Below are 23884 nucleotides of genomic sequence, written 5' to 3' on the forward strand. Positions count from 1 at the left end.
TGTAAAAGCAAGAGGTACTGCTTTATTACAAGCTCAAGCTTGGGTCCCACCATCTCCAAGGCATATGGGGCCCTGAACAAAGGGAAAAGAATTATATAAGGTAGGTTTGAGTTGCAGAAGAGGAAATCTTATCAGAACAGTTGGGTAGCATTAGTTCCTTGCAGTCAAGTGTCAGCTTGGGGTACCTAGTTCTGTTTATCTGCTCAGAAGAGTTGGAGACCCTAGGTTGGGTTAGGTCATGGGGGGGTTGAGTCCTTATCAGTCCCTAGCACATTCCAGGGTATGGTCACTGGTTCTTCAGTAACTTGACTGCAGGAGCTCTAGGGGGTCCTGTAGGGGGTCTAGGGGCAAGGGAATCAGGGAAGGGCATAGGAGCTGGTTCTTCAGTACCTTTTAAGTCAGGTCCAGGAGGAGGGTTCCTGAGCTCTGTCCTGTTGTTACATTTGGTTTTCAGTCCCCTGGAAGCATTGTATTTTATATTGGTGAGGAAGGTTTTATAGAGTTCTGAATTGTTGCTGTCTCTAAGCTGCCATCTTGACGCGGCCTCCCAATGATAAAGATCTAGCAAAGTAAACATTCAGTTTATTTGTTTTTTTTTTCAAATCTAAGCAGAGTTCCTCTATTATTTAAGCATAGCTCCTTAATAAATGATTTAGAATGATTGAATTGATTTCCAAATTATTTTTACTCTCTAAATTAAAACTACATAAAAGATGAAACTTTGTGAGTGATTATACTTCAAGGAACTCATGATTTTATTGGTGTGGATGCTATAAAAAACAGTAAAGAATATGAGAGAACAATACTACTTTATTTAGTTTTATTTAAATGTCTTTCAATAAACCATCTACTTCCCAACACAATGGAGAAATTCCTCTTGGTTTCTTAAGATTTTATGAATATAAGCTCAACTTTTAGGCTGTCCATGGCCCTTTTACTTATTTTCCCATTTATCATGTGAATCATGGCATATATTAGAATACTTCTATTCAAATAACTGCTAGTAAGATGTATTAGACTATGTATTCCCATGCATACCTTTTTCTCTTTTCCCTTGGAAATGATCAACTAATTATATGCAAATTCATATATCATCTCTGATACTATAGCTTAGAATTAAAGAATTCTGACTCTTGGTAAGCACAGTTTCCAGGTCAAATTTTTCCCAAATTTTAGTGTTATTGACTTGCTCTGATGTAGCATATGAGATAACAGCTATACTTACCATTATATTTTTAATGTAGTAACTTTTTTAATTCTTTTAGTAAGAAATTTCAAGTTGTTGATTTATAGCAAAAGAATAATTATTGATATATACAAAGTGATTTCATAAATTTCCTCACTTGAGCTATACAATAGGCCTAAAACCTCATGACCTAGGTAAAAGTAATAGCTAGCATTTATTTAGCAATTACTGTGTGTTGAGTGCTTTAAAAACATTATATAGTGTTTTCCTCTCAAAAACATTAGATGGTTAGATGTTATTTTTACCTCAATTTTACATATGAGGAAACTAAGGCAGGCAGAGGTTAAATGATTCATAAAGAATTGGGTAGTAAATATTTAAAACAGATTTAAGCCTAGGTCTTCTTGACTCTAAGCTCAGCACTACATCTACTGCTTCACCTAGTTACCTAATATTAAAAGCCCAAATGAGAAAGCTGTATCTCCGAGAATTGATTTGTTGAGTGTCACATATCTGGTAAGTATTAGAATAAAGATTTGAACACATATCTTATTATCTTTAGGTCTAGTATTCCATTAATTGTACCACCATGTCTAACATTAGCTAAGCAAATCAATTTAATTAATATGTTGTAATTACAGTGTTTAACTAGATTATCATTCACAAGCAGCAGGAGTATCTGCCATATAAAATCAACTTAGTTGAGCAAAAAAAGACTCATAACTAGTGGATTTCTCCTTGAATCATGTATTTTTTGTTTTACTCCATGAAACAGCTACAAACCTGCCTCAGTCTTTTTAACCTTCTCCATTTATTTTACCATGATGAAATGAAGGAAATGGAGGGAAAAGTGATGAATCACTACCTACATACTTCTCTACAAACACCAGTATGTTGCTACTCTAAATGAGCAATCTTTAACAATTCTATATTCAGGAATAATTTTTACAGAGATGATAATTAATGTAACTGCTCAAATGATGAAACATAAATGGAGAAGAGAAGATATCTCAGATTTGTATAATGATCTTAATTTTCATGTATAAATATAAAATATTTTTACTAATTTTTTTAAAATTTTGGGTGTTAGAAAATTCCTTTGAGAATGGAGGCTGAGAAAGTAAAGAAATAGGAATAATAGTGATTGAGTCATATTAGAGGAGCAGAAAAATCAATATTTGTTGGGAAATAGCATAATAGATGAATTAAATAAAATATTTTAGGGTTTTTTTGATTTCCAGATGTGCTTTGGTCAGTTCTATTCATTCATTACATTTTTTTTTAATTAAAAGCCCATTTACCATAAGGTGAAGGACCTGAGTTCATGAGAGAAGGAAATTCTTTACTTTTCTATTTACTCTTACAAAAATCTATTTAGGTACTGAAAATAAATTGCATTGGGTATACTTTTCAGAGGTTTAAAAGGGATAAAATGCAGACCCTGAATTTTTGAACATTTTAAAATAAGGCTTCATGGCATGAGATTAGAGAAACAAGTTACATTTAAATCATGTGAATTATATGCAACATCTATATATATGAAGATGATTCTCTAACAAAATGGGACTTTTCACTGCATCTTAAAATATAATCATTATATTCTATTATCAGTGAAAAAAGAATTAATACTTCTTTCTATGGTAAATTATAGTTATGTATGTACATTATCAGAACATCTGGATAATAGGTATAAGAAACAATGTTGATGACTTCCGGTCAAGATGGTGGCTTAGAGAAAGCTAAATTTCAGATCTCCGGAAAACCCTTCCCGACCGATCTCAAACTATAAGCTCCTAAGGCGCCGAAATTCAAAACGATCAACAGCATAGACCCTGGAAATCCTCCTCCTGGACCTGGACACGGATCAAAAGTTAAGGCCCCCCTCAAAAGCCAGAACCCAAGATCACTTGGACCTAAGGGGTAGGACCACAGAGTCTAAGGCTCCAGGAAGCCGCAGCCCCACCCCGCTCAGAGAGCAGGGTCTTCTGAAACAACAACAACCCTCAGGGCCTTCTATCCGAGTCCCAGTGAAAGTCACTGCCCTCGGAACTCTGGGAAGCCACAGCCCATCCCCCCCACAGAGAGCACAGTCCTCTGAAACAACAGCAACCCTCAGGGCAGACAAAACAGCCTCATGGCCAGCTATTCTGAAGGCAACTTCCGGAAAGCAACCCGACCCAGAGAGCCGGGGGAGAGTGTGGCCTCCTGGTCCAACCCTTCTATTCCAGTTCCAGTGAAAGTCATTGCCGGAAGGCATACTCAATTTAATCCAGGGAAAGCTCATAGAACCGACAATCTGCCCAGGACTAAAGCCTCTGAACACCAGACAGAGATAAGAAAAGCTAATCCTCCACATTCAGAGATGGCAAACTCCACAGAAGCCCCAAATACCAAGAAAAATAAGAAGAAAGGGGCAACTTTGGACACATTCTATGGAGCCAAAATACAAAATACATAGGAGATAGAAGATGATATACAAGAAAATGCTCCCAAACCTTCCAAAGGAAATGGAAACTCTCCAAAAACCCATGAAGAATTTGAATCAGAAATGACCAAAAAGATGGAAGCCTTCTGGGAGGAAAAGTGGGAAATAATGCAAAAGAAATTCACGCATCTACAAAAGCAGTGTGACCAAACTGAAAAGGAAAACCAGGCTTTAAAGGCCAGAATCAGGCAGCTGGAAGACAACGATCATGTAAAAGAGCAAGAATTAATAAAGCAAAGCCAAAATACCAAGAAATTAGAAGAGAACATAAAATATCTCACCGACAAGGTGACAGATCTGGAAAATAGAGGGAGAAGAGATAATTTAAGAATAATTGGACTTCCAGAAAAGCCAGAAATAAACACCAAACTCGACATCATGATACAAGATACAATCAACGAAAATTGCCCAGAGATTCTAGAACAAGGGGGCAATACAGCCACTGACAGAGCTCACAGAACACCTTCTACACGAAACCTCCAAAAGACAACTCCCAGAAATATAATTGCCAAATTCCAAAGCTCTCAAACAAAAGAAAAAATCCTACAGGAAGCCAGAAAAAGACAATTTAGATATAAAGGAATGCCAATCAGGGTCACACAAGACCTTGCAAGTTCTACTCTGAATGATCGTAAGGCATGGAACATGATCTTCAGAAAGGCAAGAGAGCTGGGTCTTCAACCAAGAATCAGCTACCCAGCAAAATTGACTATATACTTCCAAGGGAAAGTATTGGCATTCAACAAAATAGAAGACTTCCAACCTTTTGCAAAGAACAGACCAGAGCTCTGTGGAAAGTTTGATACCGAAAATCAAAGAACAAGGAATACCTGAAAAGGTAAATATTAAGGAAAGGGGAAAAATGTTATCTTCTTCTTTTACTCAAACTCTCATCTATAAGGACTACATTTATATCAATCTATGTATACTAATATATGGGGAAAATGTAATGTATAAATAGGGGGTAAAGAAAGACCAAATAGAATAATCATTCTCACACAAAGATTCACATGGGAAGGGGAGGGGAAGAAAATTCCTATAAGAAAGAGAGAAGAGAGGGTTTTTTTTTTTTTTACTTAAACCTTAATCTCAGGGAAATCAACTCTGAGAGGGAAAAACATCCAGATCCATTGGGATCTTGAATTCTATGTTACCCAACAAGGGTAGGGAGAAGGGAAAACCAAGGGGGGGAGGGTGAGAGGGAGAACAAAAAGGTAGGGAAAGAGAGGGCGGAGGGGGAGGGAACAAAAAAGGAGGGACTAAAAAGGGAAACATTAAGGGAGGGGACAAGGGGGACTGATTCAAAGTAAATGACTGGACTAAAAGGTAGAGCCGAAGAAGAAAAGGTTAGAATTAGGGAAGGCTATCAAAATGCCAGGGAGTCCACAAATGACAATCATAACTTTGAACGTGAATGGGATGAACCCACCCATAAAACGTAGACAAATAGCAGAATGGATTAGAATCCAAAACCCTACCATATGTTGTCTTCAAGAAACACACATGAGGTGGGTTGACACCCACAAGGTCAGAATTAAAGGATGGAGTAAGACCTTCTGGGCCTCAACTGATAGAAAGAAGGCAGGAGTGGTAATCATGATATCTGATAAAGCCAAAGCAAAAATAGGCCTGATCAAAAGGGTTAGGGAAGGTAATTATATTTTGTTAAAAGGGACTCTAGACAATGAGGAAATATCATTAATCAACATGTAGGCACCAAATAATATAGCACCCAAATTTCTAATGGAGAAACTAGGAGAATTGAAGGAAGAATTAGACAGTAAAACCATATTAGTGGGAGACTTAAACCAACCATTATCAAATTTAGATGAATGAAATCAAAAAATAAATAAGAAAGAGGTAAAAGAAGTGAATGAAATCTTAGAAAAATTAGAATTAATATACATATGGAGAAAAATAAATAGGGATAAAAAGGAATACACCTTCTTCTCAGCACCACATGGCACATTCACAAAAATTGACCATACATTAGGTCACAAAAACATAGCACACAAATGTAGAAAAGCAGAAATAATGAATGCAGCCTTCTCAGATCACAAGGCAGTAAAAATAATAATTAGTAATGGTACATGGAAAACCAAATCTAAAACCAATTGGAAATTAAACAATATGATACTCCAAAACCATTTAGTTAAAGAAGAAATCATAGAAACAATTAATAATTTCATCGAGTAAAATGACAATGGAGAGACATCCTTTCAAACCTTTTGGGATGCAGCCAAAGCGGCAATCAGAGGTAAATTCATATCCCTGAATGCTTATATTAACAAACAAGGGAGAGCAGAGATCAATCAATTGGAAATGCAAATGAAAAAACTCGAAAGTGATCAAATTAAACCCCCCCAGCAGAAAACCAAACTAGAAATCCTAAAAATTAAGGGAGCAATTAATAAAATCGAAAGTGATAGAACTATTGATTTAATAAATAAGACAAGAAGCTGGTACTTTGAAAAAACAAACAAAATAGACAAAGTACTGGTCAGTCTAATTAAAAAAAGGAAGGAAGAAATGCAAATTAACAGCATTAAAGATGAAAAGGGGGACAGCACCTCCGATGAAGACGAAATTAAGGCAATCATTAGAAATTACTTTGCCCAGTTATATGGCTATAAATACACCAATTTAGGAGAAATGGATGAATATATACAAAAATACAAACTGCCTAGACTAACAGAAGAGGAAATAGAATTGTTAAAAAATCCCATATCAGAAAATGAAATCCAACAAGCCATCAAAGAACTTCCTAAGAAAAAATCCCCAGGGCCTGATCGATACACCAGTGAATTCTATCAAACATTCAGAGAACAGTTAATCCCAATACTATACAAACTATTTGACATAATAAGCAAAGAGGGAGTTCTACCAAACTCCTTTTACAATACAAACATGGTACTGATTCCAAAACCAGGCAGGTCAAAAACAGAGAAAGAAAACTATAGGCCAATCTCCCTCATGAATATAGATGCAAAAATCCTAAATAGGATACTAGCAAAAAGACTCCAGCAAGTGATCAGAAGGATCATTCACCATGATCAAGTAGGATTTATACCAGGGATGCAGGGCTGGTTCAACATTAGGAAAACCATCCACATAATTGACCACATCAACAAGCAAACTAGCAAGAACCACATGATTCTCTCAATAGACGCAGAAAAAGCATTTGATAAAGTAAAACACCAATTCTTATTAAAAACACTAGAAAGCATAGGAATAGAAGGGTCATTCCTAAAAATAATGAAGAGTATATATCTAAAACCATAAGCTAATATCATCTGCAATCCCAATAAGATCAGGAGTGAAACAAGGATGCCCATTATCACCTCTACTATTTGACATTGTTCTAGAAACACTAGCAGTAGCAATTAGAGAAGATAAAGGAATTGAAGGCATCAAAATAGGCAAGGAGGAGACCAAGTTATCACTCTTTGTGGATGACATGATGGTCTACTTAAAGAATCCTAGAGATTCAACCAAAAAGCTAATTGAAATAATCAACAACTTTAGCAAAGTTGCAGGATACAAAATAAACCCACATAAATCATCAGCTTTTCTATATATCTCCAACACAGCTCAGCAGCAAGAACTAGAAAGTGAAATCCCATTCAAAATCACCTTAGAAAAAATAAAATACCTAGGAATCTACCTCCCAAGACAAACACAGGAACTATATGAACACAAGTACAAAACACTCGCCACACAACTAAAACTAGACTTGAGCAAATGGAAAAACATTAACTGCTCATGGATAGGATGAGCCAATGTAATAAAAATGACCATCCTACCCAAACTTATTTATCTATTTAGTGCCATACCCATTGAACTACCAAAATACTTCTTCACTGATTTAGAAAAAAACCATAACAAAGTTCATTTGGAAGAACAAAAGATCAAGGATATCCAGGGAAATAATGAAAAAAAACACATATGATGGGGGCCTTGCAGTCCCTGACCTTAAACTATATTACAAAGCAGCAGTCATCAAAACAATTTGGTACTGGCTAAGAAACAGAAAGTAAGATCAGTGGAATAGACTGGGGGAAAGCGACCTCAGCAAGACAGTATACGATAAACCCAAAGATCCCAGCTTTTGGGAAAAAAATCCACTATTCGATAAAAACTGCTGGGAAAATTGGAAGGCAGTGTGGGAGAGACTAGGAATAGATCAACACCTCACACCCTACACCAAGATAAATTCAAAATGGGTGAGTGACTTAAACATAAAGAAGGAAACAATAAGTAAATTGGGTAAACACAGAATAGTATACATGTCAGAAATTTGGGAGGGGAAAGGCTTTAAAACCAAGCAAGACATAGAATCACAAAATGTAAAATAAATAATTTTTACTACATCAAATTAAAAAGCTTTTGTACAAACAAAACCAATGTAACTAAAATCAGAAGGGAAACAACAAATTGGGAAAAAATCTTCATAGAAACCTCTGACAAAGGTTTAATTGCTCATAATTATAAAGAGCTAAATCAATTGTACAAAAAATCAAGCCATTCTCCAATTGATAAATGGGCAAGGGACATGGATAGGCAGTTCTCAGATAAAGAAATCAAAACTATTAACAAGCACATGAAGAAGTGTTCTAAATCTCTTATAATGAGAGAGATGCAAATCAAAACAACTCTGAGGTATCACCTCACACCTAGCAGATTGGCTAACATAACAGCAAAGGAAAGTAATGAATGCTGGAGGGGATGTGGCAAAGTAGGGACATTAATTCATTGCTGGTGGAGTTGTGAATTTATCCAACCATTCTGGAGGGCAATTTGGAACTATGCCCAAAGGGCGACAAAAGAATATCTACCCTTTGATCCAGCCATAGCACTGCTGGGTCTGTACCCCAAAGAGATAATGGACAAAAAGACTTGTACAAAAATATTCATAGCTGCGCTCTTTTTGGTGGCCAAAAACTGGAAAACGAGGGGATGCCCATCAATTGGGGAATGGCTGAGCAAATTGTGGTATATGTTGGTGATGGAATACTATTGTGCTAAAAGGAATAATAAAGTGGAGGAGTTCCATGGAGACTGGAACAACCTCCAGGAAGTGATGCAGAGCGAGAGGAGCCGAACCAGGAGAACATTGTACATAGAGACTAATACACTGTGGTATAATCGAATGCAATGGACTTCTCCATTAGTGGCGGTGTAATGTCCGTGAACAATTTGCAGGGATCTAGGAGAAAAAAAACAGTATTCATAAGCAAAGGATAAACTATGGGAGTGGAAACACCAAGGAAAAGCAACTGCCTGAATACAGCGGTTGAGGGGACATGACAGAGGAGAGACTCTAAATGAACACTCTAATGCAAATATTATGAACAAAGCAATGGGTTCAAATCAAGAAAACATCTAATGCCCAGTGGATTTATGCGTTGGCTATGGGGGGTGGGGGGGAGGAAAAGAAAATGATCTATGTCTTTAACGAATAATGCTTGGAAATGATCAAATAAAATATATTTTAAAAAAAGAAACAATATTGATGCATTGCACATATTTATTTCAATATGTTATAAATCAATGATTTTATCAGGGTACCAACTTCACCGTTTGGCACTAGAGTAAACTATAGTAAACTGTTGCTCTGGCCAAGAAAATGCAGAATCTCACTACTAACTTCCAAACTTCTAAATTTTGCTATGCCACTCCTTAGATGAGAAGTATATGCTCTATTTTCAGTTCCATATTCTAAGTCATTCTAGATTTGTAATACCTAGAGGTTATACTTCCATGACATAGCTTTTGAGAATCCTGTGTTGCATTCATATCATGAGGAAGAATCAGAATATCTAGACCTATGAGACAATATACTTAGTAAACTGCCATTATAAAAGACAAAATATCATCCCACTAGTGCTTACCATACCATTTAATAGAATGCTTTCCCAAATTCTGCTCTGACTTCTAAATTTTGTCTTCTATACGTGGGGCTCCCTTTCTTAGATTTGCTTACCTGGATAATTCTTACTTGAGTCCACAGGTCGTTTGAATTTTAACACTGACCAAAAAATGTGTCTTTCACTTAAATCCTGATAACTGGTGACCTAATAATTAGCCACAAATATGTAGTCCCACACATTTTGTATAGATGGCTAGTATTTGACATAAATTAAATTTTAGTGAATTCGCTACATGAGGTCCACTATGTGGAAAATTAGCTGACATTTGACAGTAAGAAGACTTTTCCCACTATTTTTATGTCAGGAGATATAATCTTTAAGGAAGGAGTTTGAAAGAAAATTCTGAGTTGTTAATAGTTTCCTATTTCTTTGATGTTGCCAAACATTTTTAGTGTGACTAATGGAATATATGAAATATGATGTTTTCTTTTGGCTCTATAATAGCATAGAGATTAGAATAGTTTAGAAAGTGAAAAAATAGGAAAACTTCACATCTTTGGATTTTTTTTTTAAATTTATTTGGTCATTTCCAAACATTATTCATTGGAAACAAAGATAATTTTCTTTTCTTCCCTCTCCCCCTCCCACCACCTCTCCCATAGCCCATGCACAATTCCACTGGGTATCACATGTGTTCTTGATTCAAACCCATTTCCATGTTGTTGGTATTTGCATTAGGGTGTTCATTTAGAGTCTCTCCTCAGTCATATCTCCTCAACCCCTGTAGTCAAGCAGTTGGTTTTCATCAGTGTTTTTACTCCCATAGTTTATCTTCTGCTTGTGGATAGTGTTTTTTAGATCCCTGAAGATTGTTCAGGGACACTGCATTGCCACTAATGGAGAAGTTCATTACCTTCGATTGTACACAATGTATCAGTCTCTGTGTACAATGTTTTCCTGGTTCTGCTCCTTTCGCTCTGCATCACTTCCTTGAGGTTGTTCCAGTCTCCATGGAATTCCTCCACTTTATTATTCCTTTTAATACAATAGTATTCCATCACCAACATATACCACAATTCGTTCAGCCATTCCCCAATTGAAGGGCATCCCCTCATTTTCAGAATTTTGGCCACCACAAAGAGTGCAGCTATGAATATTCTTGTACTAGTCATTTTCCTTATTATCTCTTTGAGGTACAAGCCCAGTAGTGCTATGGCTGGATCAAAGGGCAGACAGTCCATTATTGCCCTTTGGGCATAGTTCCAAATTACCCTCCAGAATGGTTGGATTAATTCACAACTCCACCAGCAATGAAATAGTGTCCCTACTTTGCCACATCCCCTCCAGCATTCATTACTTTCCATAGCTGTAATGTTAGCCAATCTGCTAGGTGTGAGGTGATACCTCAGAGTTGTTTTGATTTGCATCTCTCTGATTATAAGAGATGTAGAACACTTTTTCACGTGCTTATTAATAGTTTTGATTTCTTTGGTTGAGAACTGCCTGTTCATGTCCCTTGCCCATTTATCAATTGGAGAATGGCTTCATTTTTGTACAATTGATTTAGTTCTTTGCAAATTTGAGTAATTAAACTTTTCTCAGAGGTTTTTATGAAGAGTGTTTCCCAATTTGTTGCTATCCTTCTGATTTTAGTTACATTGGTTTTGTTTGTACAAAAACTTTTTAATTTGATGTACTCAAAATTATTTATTTTACATTTTGTGGACTCTTTTTAAGTCTTGTTTGGTTTTAAAATCTTTCCCTTCCCAAAGGTCTGACAGTTATATTATTCTGAGTTCACATAATTTACTTATAGTTTCCTTCTTTATATTCAAGTCATTCACACATTCTGAATTTATTTTGGTGTAGGGTGTGAGGTGTTGATCGAAACCTAATCTCTCCCACACTGTCTTCCAATTTTCCCAGCAGTTTTTATCAAATACTGGATTTTTGTCCCAAAAGCTGGGGTCTTTGGGTTTGTTATAAACTGTCTTGCAGATATCATTACGCCAAGTCTATTCCACTGATCCTCCTTTCTGTCTCTTAGGCAGAACCAAATTGTTTTGATAACCACTGGTTTATAGTATAGTTTGAAATCTGGGACTGCAAGTCCTCCTTCCTTTGCATTTTTTTCATGATTTCCCTGGATATCCTTGATCTTTTGTTCTTCCAAATGAACTTAGTTATGTTTTTTTTCTAATTCAGTAAAGAAGTTTTTTGGTAGTTCAATGGGTATGGCACTAAATGAGTAAATTAATTTGGGTAGGATTGTCATTTTTATTATGTTAGCTCGTCCCACCCATGAGCAATCAATGTTTTTCCAATTGTTTAGATCTAGTTTTAGCTGTGTGGAAAGTGTTTTGTAGTTGTGTTCATATAGTTCCTGTGTTTGTCTCGGCAGATAGATTCCTAAGCATTCTATATTGTCGGCTGATTTTGAATGGTATTTCGCTTTCTAATTCTTGCTGCTGAAATGGGTTAGAGATATATAGAAATGCTGATGACTTATGCGGGCTTATTTTGTATCCTGCAACTTTGCTAAAGTTGTTGATTATTTCGAGTAACTTTTTGGTTGATTCTTTAGGATTCCTTAAGTAAACCATCATATCATCTGGAAAGAGTGATAGCTTGGTCTACTCATTGCCAATTTTAATACCTTTAATTTCTTTTTCTTCTCTAATTGCTGCTGCTAGTGTTTCTAGTACAATGTTAAATAATAGAGGTGATAATGGGCATCCTTGTTTTACTCCTGATCTTATTGGAAAGGCTTCTAGTTTATCCCCATTGCAGATGATGTTTGCTGATGGTTTTAGATACATACTGTTTATTATTTTTAGGAAAGGCCCTTCTATTCCTATACTTTATAGTGTTTTCAATAGGAATGGGTGTTGTATTTTATCAAAGGCTTTTTCTGCATCTATTGAGATTATCATGTGATTTTTGTCAGTTTGCTTGTTAATATGGTCAATTATGGGAATGGTTTTCCTAATATTGAACCATCTTGCATTCCTGGTATGAATTCTGCCTGATCATAGTGGATGACCCTTGTGATGACTTGCTGGAGTCTTTTTGCTAGTATCCTATTTAAGATTTTTGCATCTATATTCATTAGGGAGATTGGTCTATATTTTTATTTCTCTGTTTTTGACCTGCCTGACTTTGGGCTCAATACCATGTTTGTGTCATAGAATGAATTTGGAAGAACTCCTTCTTGGCCTATTTTGTCAAATAATTTGTTTAATATTGGGATTAGTTCTTCTTTGAATGTTTGATAGAATTCATTTGTGAATCCATCTGGACCTGGGGATTTTTTCTTAGGTATTTCTTTGATGGCTTGTTCAATTTCATTTTCTGAAATGGGGTTGTTAAGGTAATTTATTTCTTCCTCTTTTAGTCTAGTGTGAGATTTTAAATGGTTGAGGTCTTAAACTGCAGTGATTAAAATAGGGGAAGATATAAATTGTGATAGATATGAGAGGGTGAGCAAATTTGACCGCAGAAATATGTTTTCTACTGTGTCTTGGTTTTATATCAATATAAGATGGTTGCCAGGGAATGTATTCCCAATTTATGAATATGCCCAAGCCAAAAGGGTTTTATAGAGAAATTTAATTTATAATACACTGATTAATCAATAGAAAAAGAGAGAAAGTAAGAAAAGAATAAGAATGAAGGGCCTCAAGCCAATAAGGCCTAGATCTCAGTCCTAAGAGATAAATCAGTCAGTTGGTTTTATCACTCACCCAAGATCTCTCTAGGTAAGGCTTCTCATGCCAACCTCAGGCTCCACCTTCAAGAGAGCCTCCTTTCAAGAAATGTTTCCAGAGAATCCTCCTCCTGACTCCTCCTGAGTTCTCCTTCCACTGCCTCCTTCAAGACCTCCCCAGGAACTCTCCCTCCAGGACCTCTCTCCTCTCAGACCTCCTTCAGAGCAAGCCTTCTCTCAGACCTCCTTCAGAGCAAACCTCCTCCTCTCAGACTTCCTTCAGAGCAAACCTCTAGGAGCTCTCCCTCCAGGACCTCTCGCCTCTCAGACCTCCTTCAGAGCAAGCCTTCTCTCAGACCTCCTTCAGAGCCCGCTATCTTTAAGCAAAAAATCTAAGTTCCCTCCCCTCAGTTCTCACATCTACCAATCACTGTCAATGTCTCCCCTGTGCCAATGGTGGCTCTAGCTTAACCCAGGACCGCCCAGAGGTCTGTCCCCTTTGCACATGTCTGTTGAAGGTCATATTCTCAAATAATTAAATCTTGATCTTTGTTGCAGCCCTTCCTAAATCCTGTTACTCTGAGTAGGGTGGAGATTGTAGTTTCCAAGACCTGGTTCTGTCATTCCAAGTATCTCTATTGTATCAATTCTAAAATCAATCATGACTCAAAGAACTTCCTGTTCTATGCTTAAGTATATGTCAAAGCCCTTTCCATTGTTTAGCAAATGTTTTCTGTCCTAAAGTAGTCTTAAGTAGGGAGGAGAAGGATCCTCCCATGCCAATGAGTTTCATATTCCAATAGAGTTCTTACTATCAGTAGGAAATTCTTTTCAAGTATGAAATTTCCCAATGGGGAAATTTCCAACATTCATAAGTCTTAGAAATTTTAATGTTTACAATAGGCAATTTATATTTTTGTAAGTATTCATCCATATCACCTAGATTGCCATATTTGTTGCCATATAATTGGGCAAAGTATTTTTTAATGATTGCCTTAATTTCCTCTTCATTAGAGGTGAGGTCTCCTTTTTCATCTTGGATACTGTCAATTTGGTTTATTTCTTTCATTTTTTTTTATTAGACTGACTAATACTTTGTCTATTTTATTTGTTTTTTCAAAGTACCAGCTTCTAGTCTTATTTATTAAATCAATAGTTCTTTGACTTTCAATTTTATTAATTTCTCCTTTGAGTTTTAGTATCTCTAATTTAGTCTTCATCTGAGGATTTTTAATTTGTTCACTTTATAATTTTTTTAATTTGCATGCCCAATTAATTGACCTCTGCCCTTCTTAATTTGTTAATATATGAACTCAAGGATATAAATTTGCCCCTTAGTACTGCTTTGGCTGCATCCCATAGGTTTTGAAAGGATGTCTCATCATTGTCATTTTCTTCAATTAAGTTATTAATTGTTTCTATGATTTGTTCTTTAATTGCTTTTGGAGAATCATATTGTTTAATTTCCAATTAATTTTCGATTTACCTCTCCATGTTCCCTTACTAATTATTATTTTCTTTGCATTGTGATCTGAGAAAGTTGCATTTATTATTTCTGCCCTTTTTCACTTGTTTGCAATGTTTTTATGCCCTAATACATGGTCAATTTTTGTAAATGTACCATGTGCTACAGAAAAGAAGGTATATATTCCTTTTTGTCCCTCTTTATTTTTCTCCACATGTCTACTAACTCTAATTTTTCTAAGATTTCATTCACTTCTGTTACCACTTTCTTATTTATTTTTTGGTTTGATTTATCTAGTTCAAATAGAGGAAGGTTCAGGACTCCCACTAGTGTAGTTTTTCTATCTATTTCATCCTTGAGTTTTTCTAGTTTCTCCTTTAGAAATTTGGATGCTATGCCATTTGGTGCATACATGTTGAGTACAGATATTTTCTCACTGTCTATACTGCCTTTTATCAGGATGTAATTACCTTCCTTATCTCTTTTAACTAGATTTATTTTTACTTTGGCTTTGTCTGATATCAGGATTGTGACTCCTGCCTTCTTTTTGTCAGTTGATGCCCAATAGATTTGGCTCCACCATCTTACTTTCACCCTATGTGTATCTACCTTTCTCATATGTGTTTCTTGTAGACAGCATATTGAGTCTCTTAATTTTTTTTTGTTTTTCTTTTTTCCCCTCTTTTTTAATTACCTTTTGATGATTCTCTTGAGTTCTGTGCTTGGACATCAAATTTTCTGTTCAGGTCTGGTCTTTTCTTTACGAATCCTTGAAATTCTTATTCTTCTATTTTGTTGAATGACCATACTTTCCCATGTAAGAATATATTCAGTTTTGCTGGGTAGTTGATTCTTGGTTGTAGACCTAGTTCCCTTGCTTTCCGGAATATCATATTCAATGCCTTTCTTTCTTCAGTGTGGATGCAGCCAGATCCTGAGTCATCCTCACTGTGGTTCCTTGGTATCTGAATGACTTCTTCTTGGCATCTTGTAATATCTTTTCTTTGGTCTTATAGTTTTTGAATTTGGCTATAATATTCCTGGGTGTTGTCAGTTGGGGATTAAGTACAGGAGGTGATCTGTGGATTCTATCAATCGCCACTTTTCCCTCTTATTCAACGATTTCGGGGCAGTTTTCCTTAATAATTTCCTGTAATATAATGTCCAGGCTTTTTCCTTTTGTCATGGTCTTCTGGTAGGCCAATAATTCTTAAATTGTCTCTCCTTGAACAATTTTCTAAATCCTCTGTTTTGTGAATGAGATGCTTCATATTTTCCTCAATTTTTTTTATTATTTTGGTTTTGTTTTATACTGTCTTGCTTCCTTGTGAGTTCACTCAATTCTAGTTGTTGTATTCTGGTTCTTAAAGACTGGTTTTCATCCTTAGTTTTTTGGTCATCCTTTTCCTTTTGGTCAGATTTTCTTTGGAGGTCATGTTTTATCTTCTTCACCTCATCTTTCATCTGCTTTGCCTCATCTTTCATCTCCTTTGCCTCATTTTCCAGCTGGTTGATTTTGGCTTTCAAGACACTATTTTCTGTTTCCAGATGACTTATCTTAGTTTTTAAGTTCTTTTCCCAATTGTCTTCTGCCTCTCTTAATTGTGTTTTGAATTGCATTTTGAGTTCTTCCAAAACCTGTATCCAATTCACTGGGATTTCTTATTTTTCCTTTGCTGGGTCCTCCCCCTCTGTTTCATTCTCTCTTTGCTCATTACCTGTGCAGAAGCTGTCTATGGTAATTTCCTTCTTCTTTTTCTGTTTTTTGCTCACGTTTACCCCTTCTTTGCTCCCCGTATTTGGCTGTGCTCTTGCTCCTCTCATTTTGTTTTGGTTTTGGGGCTGTCAGTCTCCCCTCTTGGAGCTTTGTCAGATCTCTTGGTACAGTCTCTAGGGGAGGAATGTTAGCTTCCCTGTCCTCTGGAGGCTTTTGATTGGATTGAGTTCAATTGGGTTGGGCTGTATGTGGTATGAAGCTCTGAGGCTCTGAAGACTCCTGGAAGGCTTGGCCACACAGTCTCTCTCCAGTTCTCTCCAGCTGCTTCTCTGCTGTCCACAAGTGCTTTTACCCACCTCCCTAAATTCTGAGGAGTTCTGATGGGATTATGTTTAACTGGATTGGTCTGGATGTGCCCTGAGGCAATGGTGAGACTGGAGCCCAATGGAGGGACCTATCCATGGCCCGTTTCTCCCTGGCTTCCTCCCTGCTGTCCAAGCTGGATGCTCCTAGCCCGGCGCCCCACTGCTCACAAGGTAGACCCTGCAAACCAGCATCTTTGTCCGCTCAGAGGTTCCCACTGCTTCTGGGGACTCAGCCCTCTGGGTTGTGGGGTAGGGGTCCTGGGACCTACCCTCTGTCTTCCCCTTAGCCCTGAGTATTCTTGGATTCTGGCTTTTGGGGGGGCATACCTTTTGATTTGAGTCCAGAAGGAGGGTTCTCCGCTTCTGTCCTGTTGTTCAGATTGAATTTCGGTGCCCTAGAAGCATTCAGTCTGTATCAGTTAAGGAAGGGTCTTCCACGAGGTCTGAATTTTTTCTGCTTGCTAAGCAGCCACCTTGACTCCCACATCTTTGGATTTTGAAAGAAAAACTTCTATAACTTAATTATGCTAGTTCAAGAATGATAAACACTTGGTCTTTTTCTAGGCCTATAAGCCAAGTCATTTTAACTTGATAGAAACTTTTGGGAGTTATTTTTCGAAGCCATAGTTTATAATTATTCTGTCTTACATCTATATGTTTGGAAATGCCTGGGATATCTTAAATAATGGTAATGCAAAACCTACGGAACAGGAAGGGAGAAAAACTAATATATTGCCATCATAAAACACAAAACATCATCTCACCAATCCTTACGATTCATATGGGTAAGATGCTATTCAAAGTTCTTCTTTGGATTTTCATCTGACACAAAACATTTCAGTACAGGCTTAGTAACTTTAGGTTTGTGTAGGACCACAGGAACTTATGAATTCTCATCATTTCCATCTGTAAAAATGCCCATTTTCTGGAAAAGATAAGGCTATTAATATTGTATTACATTTTACCAATGTGATTTCCTGTGTCTCAAAAATGTCCTAGATCATTGACAGATATTTTTATTTATATTATTGATGAAGCAGCTAAAACTCAAGTAAGGTAAATGACTTGTTTTTTTTTACCTTTCTGCTAATAAGTGTGAGATGCATAATTTGAACTTGCATTTCTTTTATTCCAATCTCTTCTTTCTATCTATAATATTGTTCTGACAATTAAAGTTGAAGAAAAACTTTGTAGAGGCTTCTCTGTACATTTTAATTACTTTTCTTGTTTTTCATTTTGGATATTTTTAGAAAACTTATTGTCTTTCTTGTGCTCACAGTGGTCTACAGAGGAAGCATTTTAGATATAGCCTGTGCTCCTAAATAATTAACAAATGGAGGACAGCAGCTAAAAAAGCAAGAAGCAACTTTTATTATGTATCCTGCTATATTAAAAGCTCAAAAAAAGAATATGGGTATTTGACTTAGAGTTAGATTTCCCGTGTAGATGAGGAAATCTCAGTTTCTAAGGTTTGCCTATGGTACTATGGCATTCTATGTTCAGTCATTTACATTCACTATAAGTGAGTATTGGTTCAAAACCAACTGGTAATCAGCCAGTTTTGGGCACCAAGATCTTCATGTTATCCAAAATCCTCCAAGAAATGTTGGCAACAAAGAGTATCACAATAAAAATTCTTTACTTGGGGAAAGTTAGAGTAATTATTCCTCAAAAGACATTGGGGAAAAAAGCTTTAAAAATAAAGGCATTCAAGGAAAAGAGTAAAAAATTAGAGGCATCATCACTGAAGGTCATTTTCAAAAATTATTCTTACAGCTTCCAAGCCAGAAAGTAATGCAATTTTAGAATGTCCTTTAATTTGTGCTTATAAGGAATTTTTGTTTCATTATCTTAGGCATAGAGGGGAAACATAGTAACCCAAAACTAGACATTTATTTTCAGAGGTAGTCTAAGAATATAGGAGATTATTTGAGCTGCCCTATTATTATATGTATTTTTCAAATTCTGAATTTGATGGTAACTAACACCAATCTATCTAAATAGGAAGAATAGAAATTAATTTGAATATGTAAAAGAGATGTACTTTTATCAGTAATCTTCCTCCAAAAAATCATACTATACATATTCTGCCTTAAAAGATAAATGCTAAGGGATTCCTTGAAGCACTGAAAATGTAATGAATTGTCCAGGATTATATAGCTAAGTATCAGATAAAGTTTGAATATAGGTTTTCTTTACTCTTTAATCCAAGACCAATATTCTTCCCAAAATACATCTTCTTTTAAAATTACTATATATTAGGTGGCAAAATTTTGGCAAGGAATAAAAGAATTAGTAATATGTAACATTTTTCAAAAGTTCTATTTTAAAAAGGACTAGTTTAATTAATGTTAAGATCTTTTAAAGTTTTTATTTTAATTAGAAAAAATATCTCTCTTTCTCTGTCTCTGTCTGTCTGTCTGTCTGTCTCTCTGTAATGCTTCAATATTCTGGTGGAAAAAAGAAAAAGATATATATGTCCCATCATAGGAAAACAAATTCTCTCATTGGTTATGTTGAAAATTTTTTTTCATTTTAACCCTTTTGTATTCATCACTTCTCTATCAAAGAATAGTTAGCATTCTTCATCATTTGTCTTATGGAATTGTGGCTGATGTTCTTCAGAATCATAACTAATGTTCAGGATATTAGGGCCTATAAATATATTGGCAATGCCAATGAAAATGGCATCTTTATTTCAAACAGCACTGTCTGATCTACAATTTTTGTCCAAGCTTACATCAGTTGTGGTGTGAACACTGCCACTCAAAGAGAATTCTTAAAGAATGCAAAAGCCAATGCTGAATGAGAAAGAAGAGTTTTTTTTGTAGGATGAAAAAATCCTGGAAAATATCCCAGATTATGCATCTGTCCCACTAATTTAGACCTCAAAGGAGAAAATACTGGGGAAGAATAGCTTAGTATATTTATAGGGAAGAGTCCATTATTTTTCTTCCTGGAAAACATCTGTGTATAGTTCTGCCCTGCCTACCTTGGATGAAGGCCTGGAGGCATCATCTAGGGATCTCAGAATAGTAAATGTGTTTTTTCTTGTGTGTCTGGAGAGCTGCAGTATTAACTAGGGTTTCACATTAAAAAAGTAAAGTGAATTATAGTTGTAAAGTGATTTTTTAAAGTAGTAATGAATTTGTAGCCAGAAAATTCAGTTAAAGAACTGTTGCTGTCACATGCTTTTTTGTGTCACATGATTGTTTTATCAGATTATAGAGTAGATCCTAAACTGTATGGCTCCATCTAAGAGAAATTTTACTGAAATTCTGGGAAAGCAATGTTCTTTCAAGTGATTACCATATAATTTCTCAATTTCAAATGTTTCATCAACTTATTACAAGTTAATTATGCCTGTTGGTTTATGCCATTAATCAAGCAACATTGTATATATATGGTACTGAGTGAATCCTAGAAAGATATAAAAGAAAATGCGAGGAAGTCTAGTGAAGTCAAGTTAAACATCTGAGAGACTGAAGTTCTTAAATAAGCTCCCTTCCAGCTATTATTTCTGATGTTACAAGGGGCCAATCTAATGGAAGGACTAGGGCAGGTACCTATATAAGGAATTTTAAAACATTTCCAAATCCACTTTTTATGAACCAAGTACTTTGGCTAGGACTTCATTTTTTCTTTTGTATTACAGACATTTTCAGTGCATTGAGATTTGTCATAATATTTTATTTCTATGAGGCACTTGTGGACAAATTCTCTGGAAGGTTGATGAACTGAAGCCAAAAATATAGGAAAGGTATTTTTCTTGGCTAATGTGCCATTTCTCTGTCTGGCAGAATAGACTTTCTCTGTGTGAAGTAATGGCTTTTTCCTGAAGGTGAGGAAGCTTTGATCAAGTCCCAGCATACAACATGATTTGGGGATTGACCAAGTCTAAAAAGATATCTACCACAATGCTATCTGGAATTCAGTTAAACTTGAGGGGAGAGGGGAGGAATGTTTGTTCTTATTTAAAATGAAATCATCTAAATTCCCACTTTTGATAACATCTCTGTGGAATTATCTTAAGGCATTCTGACATGGTGGAGATGGATTGTCAGGCCACCCCATTTGCTTTATTCTTATATATATATATATATATATATATATATATATATATATATATATATATATATATATATATATATACATATATGTATTTATACATATAATTGCATGACATCAATTAATAAATGAGTAACACTTATTAAGTACCTACCATATGCCAAGTATTAACTAAGTGAAAATCTCCCTTAAGACAACAAATTTCTTGACAATTGATGTTTGAATGAGAGCACAGCTTAGTGGGTAGAGTATTATGTTAGGAAGAAGAAACTCCTGTATTTGAGGTGAAGTTCCTTGTAAAAGCTAATAGAGTTGTCAACAATCTGTTTGAACTGAAAGGTTGAATTCTTAATGCAGCTAGTGCAGCAAAGTAGATAGAGTACTGAACTTGGAATCTTGAAGCCCTGGGTTTAAAAACCACCTCTGATCCCTTGTAGCTACGTGACATGGACAAAAATATTTCTCTCAATTTTAATATCCTAATTATAAAAATGGAGATAGTAATGCTCAAAATATCTATCCTACTAGGTTATTGTGGTACATAAATGAGATGTTATACTTTATGCAAAATACTGGTAGACTTTAAAATGCTATAATGAAGTCTATATTATTAAAAGCCCCTTTACATATTCCTTAGTTAGGGTTTGGGGAGAATCTATATATTTCTAGATTTCAAAATTTGAGATATATGGAATTGAATAGCAGATAGTGAAAAACTGGTACCACATTTCAGTTTTAATATAGCCAATGGGGTCTACACATAAAGGATAATAAGTGACCATGAAATCTGTGTGGAACTGCAGACTAAGCTAGTTAGCCATCAATTCCTTTTTATCTGAAAAAATTACTTAAGTGCTTTTTGTTATTTTAATACTCTGAACAAGGTTGTCTTAATACCCTACTCATTACTGTGAATATTGATTTATATTTTCAGTATTGTGAATGTATAAAAATAGTATTTGGCTAAATTGACATTGACCATATTATAGTTCTGGGAGGTATTTTTAAATGAGAAATGAAATTTAGGATTTTTATAGTAGCATTCAAGAACTATATACAAAGGATTGAAATTACTTGTTTAGAAATCCAACAGGAAGGAATTTGTCACATAAAAGGTATCTAGAACCTCTAGGTTTAAGAGTTTTCATTATAGTGTGTTGCCTGTGACATGTGTTGCCTTCTATTCAGACAAAAGCAAAATGATATTTTTAATGGTCTCCTATCATACACAATGAAAGATAAATGAAATTATTTTTTTACCAAAGCAAGAAACCAAAAATACAAAGGTCCTTCATGTGCATTTGTGTATGTTTGTACGCATATATTTGGGTTTGTTTACCAAAATAATGTATCAAAAAACAAACCCTTTCCTAGTATTTTTATCTCAGGCCAGAATGGCTGCTTGACAGTTTGTGGAAGTAAATCTAATTAGGAGGCTTTTGTTCTCATTAATAGACTGGATCAAGTTAAACTCTCAAAGGAGAGAGAAATGCGAATGTTATGACTGAACTCTCAAATGGGACACTTATTTATGCATCATTTTCACCTTAATAATTGACAATGGGTTTTTCTTTAATATTCTCCTATCAACTTTGGGAAGGCAGAGGAAAGAAGAGAAATAAATGTTAAAGGAAAGAGAAGACTGATAAAGCTTAAGCTACTTATATCTGGCCAGGCGTATGGAGGGATAGAATATTTCAGATAACAGGTGAATGCACTTAAATTGGCTGTAATCACTGTATATGCAACATAAATGTGGATACTAAAAATGATCTGGCCTTTTTCTTAATTTATTGTGTATCTTTTGTTCTTTTAGCCTCAGTAGCCAAAAATCTGATGATGACTATGAAGATTATGCTTCAAACAAAACATGGGTTTTAACTCCAAAAGTTCCGGAGGGAGATGTCACTTTCATCTTAAATGGCTTACTGGAAGGATATGACAACAAGTTAAGACCTGACATAGGAGGTTTGTTCTCAACTCTTTTTCTAAAGGTTCATATGAAAGTATATATATATATATATATATATATATGCATATATATATATGCATATATATATATTTACATATATATATATGAAGAATTTAGGAACCTGACTCATGTAATAGATGCTCCCTATTCCCTTTTATACCAATGACTTTAAGCTATGTCAGAAAATCTAGAGCTATGAGGAGGGGATAATGAATAGTAGCATGTAAACGTTAATGAAAATAATGGAGAAAAATAGCATTTTACTGTGATTTTGAAGTTAATGATGCAATATATCCAAGGAATACATGGCAGAAGGCAAAGAAAAGGGAAAGAGACATGCTCTCAGGGAAAGTCTTAGAAGCAAATATTGGTGAAGTGTCAGCTGATATTACAAATTTCTGGGAAACTGGAAAAGTGACCAGGCAAGGAGGAGTGTGAGGCTCAGGTAAGAAAATAGATGTAAGGCATTTTACAAACCTTAAAGCTCTTTTGAAACATATTATTATTATAACTACTAGCCATATTCACCAGGTACACAGTCTAGCACCCTAGCAATGATGTCATTCTCTGAGCTTTCTATTTCACTGCTGCTGAGCTCAAACAATGTGAATAGAGCAGGATTATATGGATAAAGATTTAGAAATTAAGCTCTCTGGGGGAAATTGTATGTTTATTCACTTTTAAGATTAATATCAATTATTAACACTTTCTTAAGTCCAAGCAATCAGCAAATCAATACATTAAGTTTTAATTTGTAGCAGATACAGTAAAAAATTGTAAATGAGTTCTTAAAAGCTGGTTGGACATGGCTCCAGCACACTCAAAATAAATTATTTTAAATGTAAATGGAGCAAATATACGCAATGTCAGTAGCCACTCACATATGCTATATGCTCCAAATGATACTCTAGTATTATGGAATTTCAATTTCTGTAATATATCTATGAAAGAAGAATCATATTCCTCAAAACTGTATAGAAAGAATCATAGAATTTTTCAGGTTTATAGAAACTTAAGATTCATTGCCGTAGAGGGGATAAGAGCCTGTCC

General features: G+C 35.4%; 1 protein-coding gene across 2 annotated transcripts in view; it reads left to right on the forward strand.

Annotated features, from left to right (window-relative positions):
• Window positions 1-23884, forward strand: part of GABRG2 (gamma-aminobutyric acid type A receptor subunit gamma2) — a 193836-nt gene that overhangs the window by 25094 nt on the left and 144858 nt on the right. For both annotated transcript variants that reach the window (XM_056811545.1, XM_056811544.1), the window contains exon 2: window positions 22679-22830. In XM_056811545.1, the coding sequence (XP_056667523.1) occupies window positions 22679-22830 (152 nt within the window). The remainder of the gene's footprint in view (window positions 1-22678; window positions 22831-23884) is intronic.

Source organism: Monodelphis domestica, chromosome 1 (assembly GCF_027887165.1).
Source record: "Monodelphis domestica isolate mMonDom1 chromosome 1, mMonDom1.pri, whole genome shotgun sequence".
Taxonomy (NCBI): Eukaryota; Metazoa; Chordata; class Mammalia; order Didelphimorphia; family Didelphidae; genus Monodelphis; species Monodelphis domestica.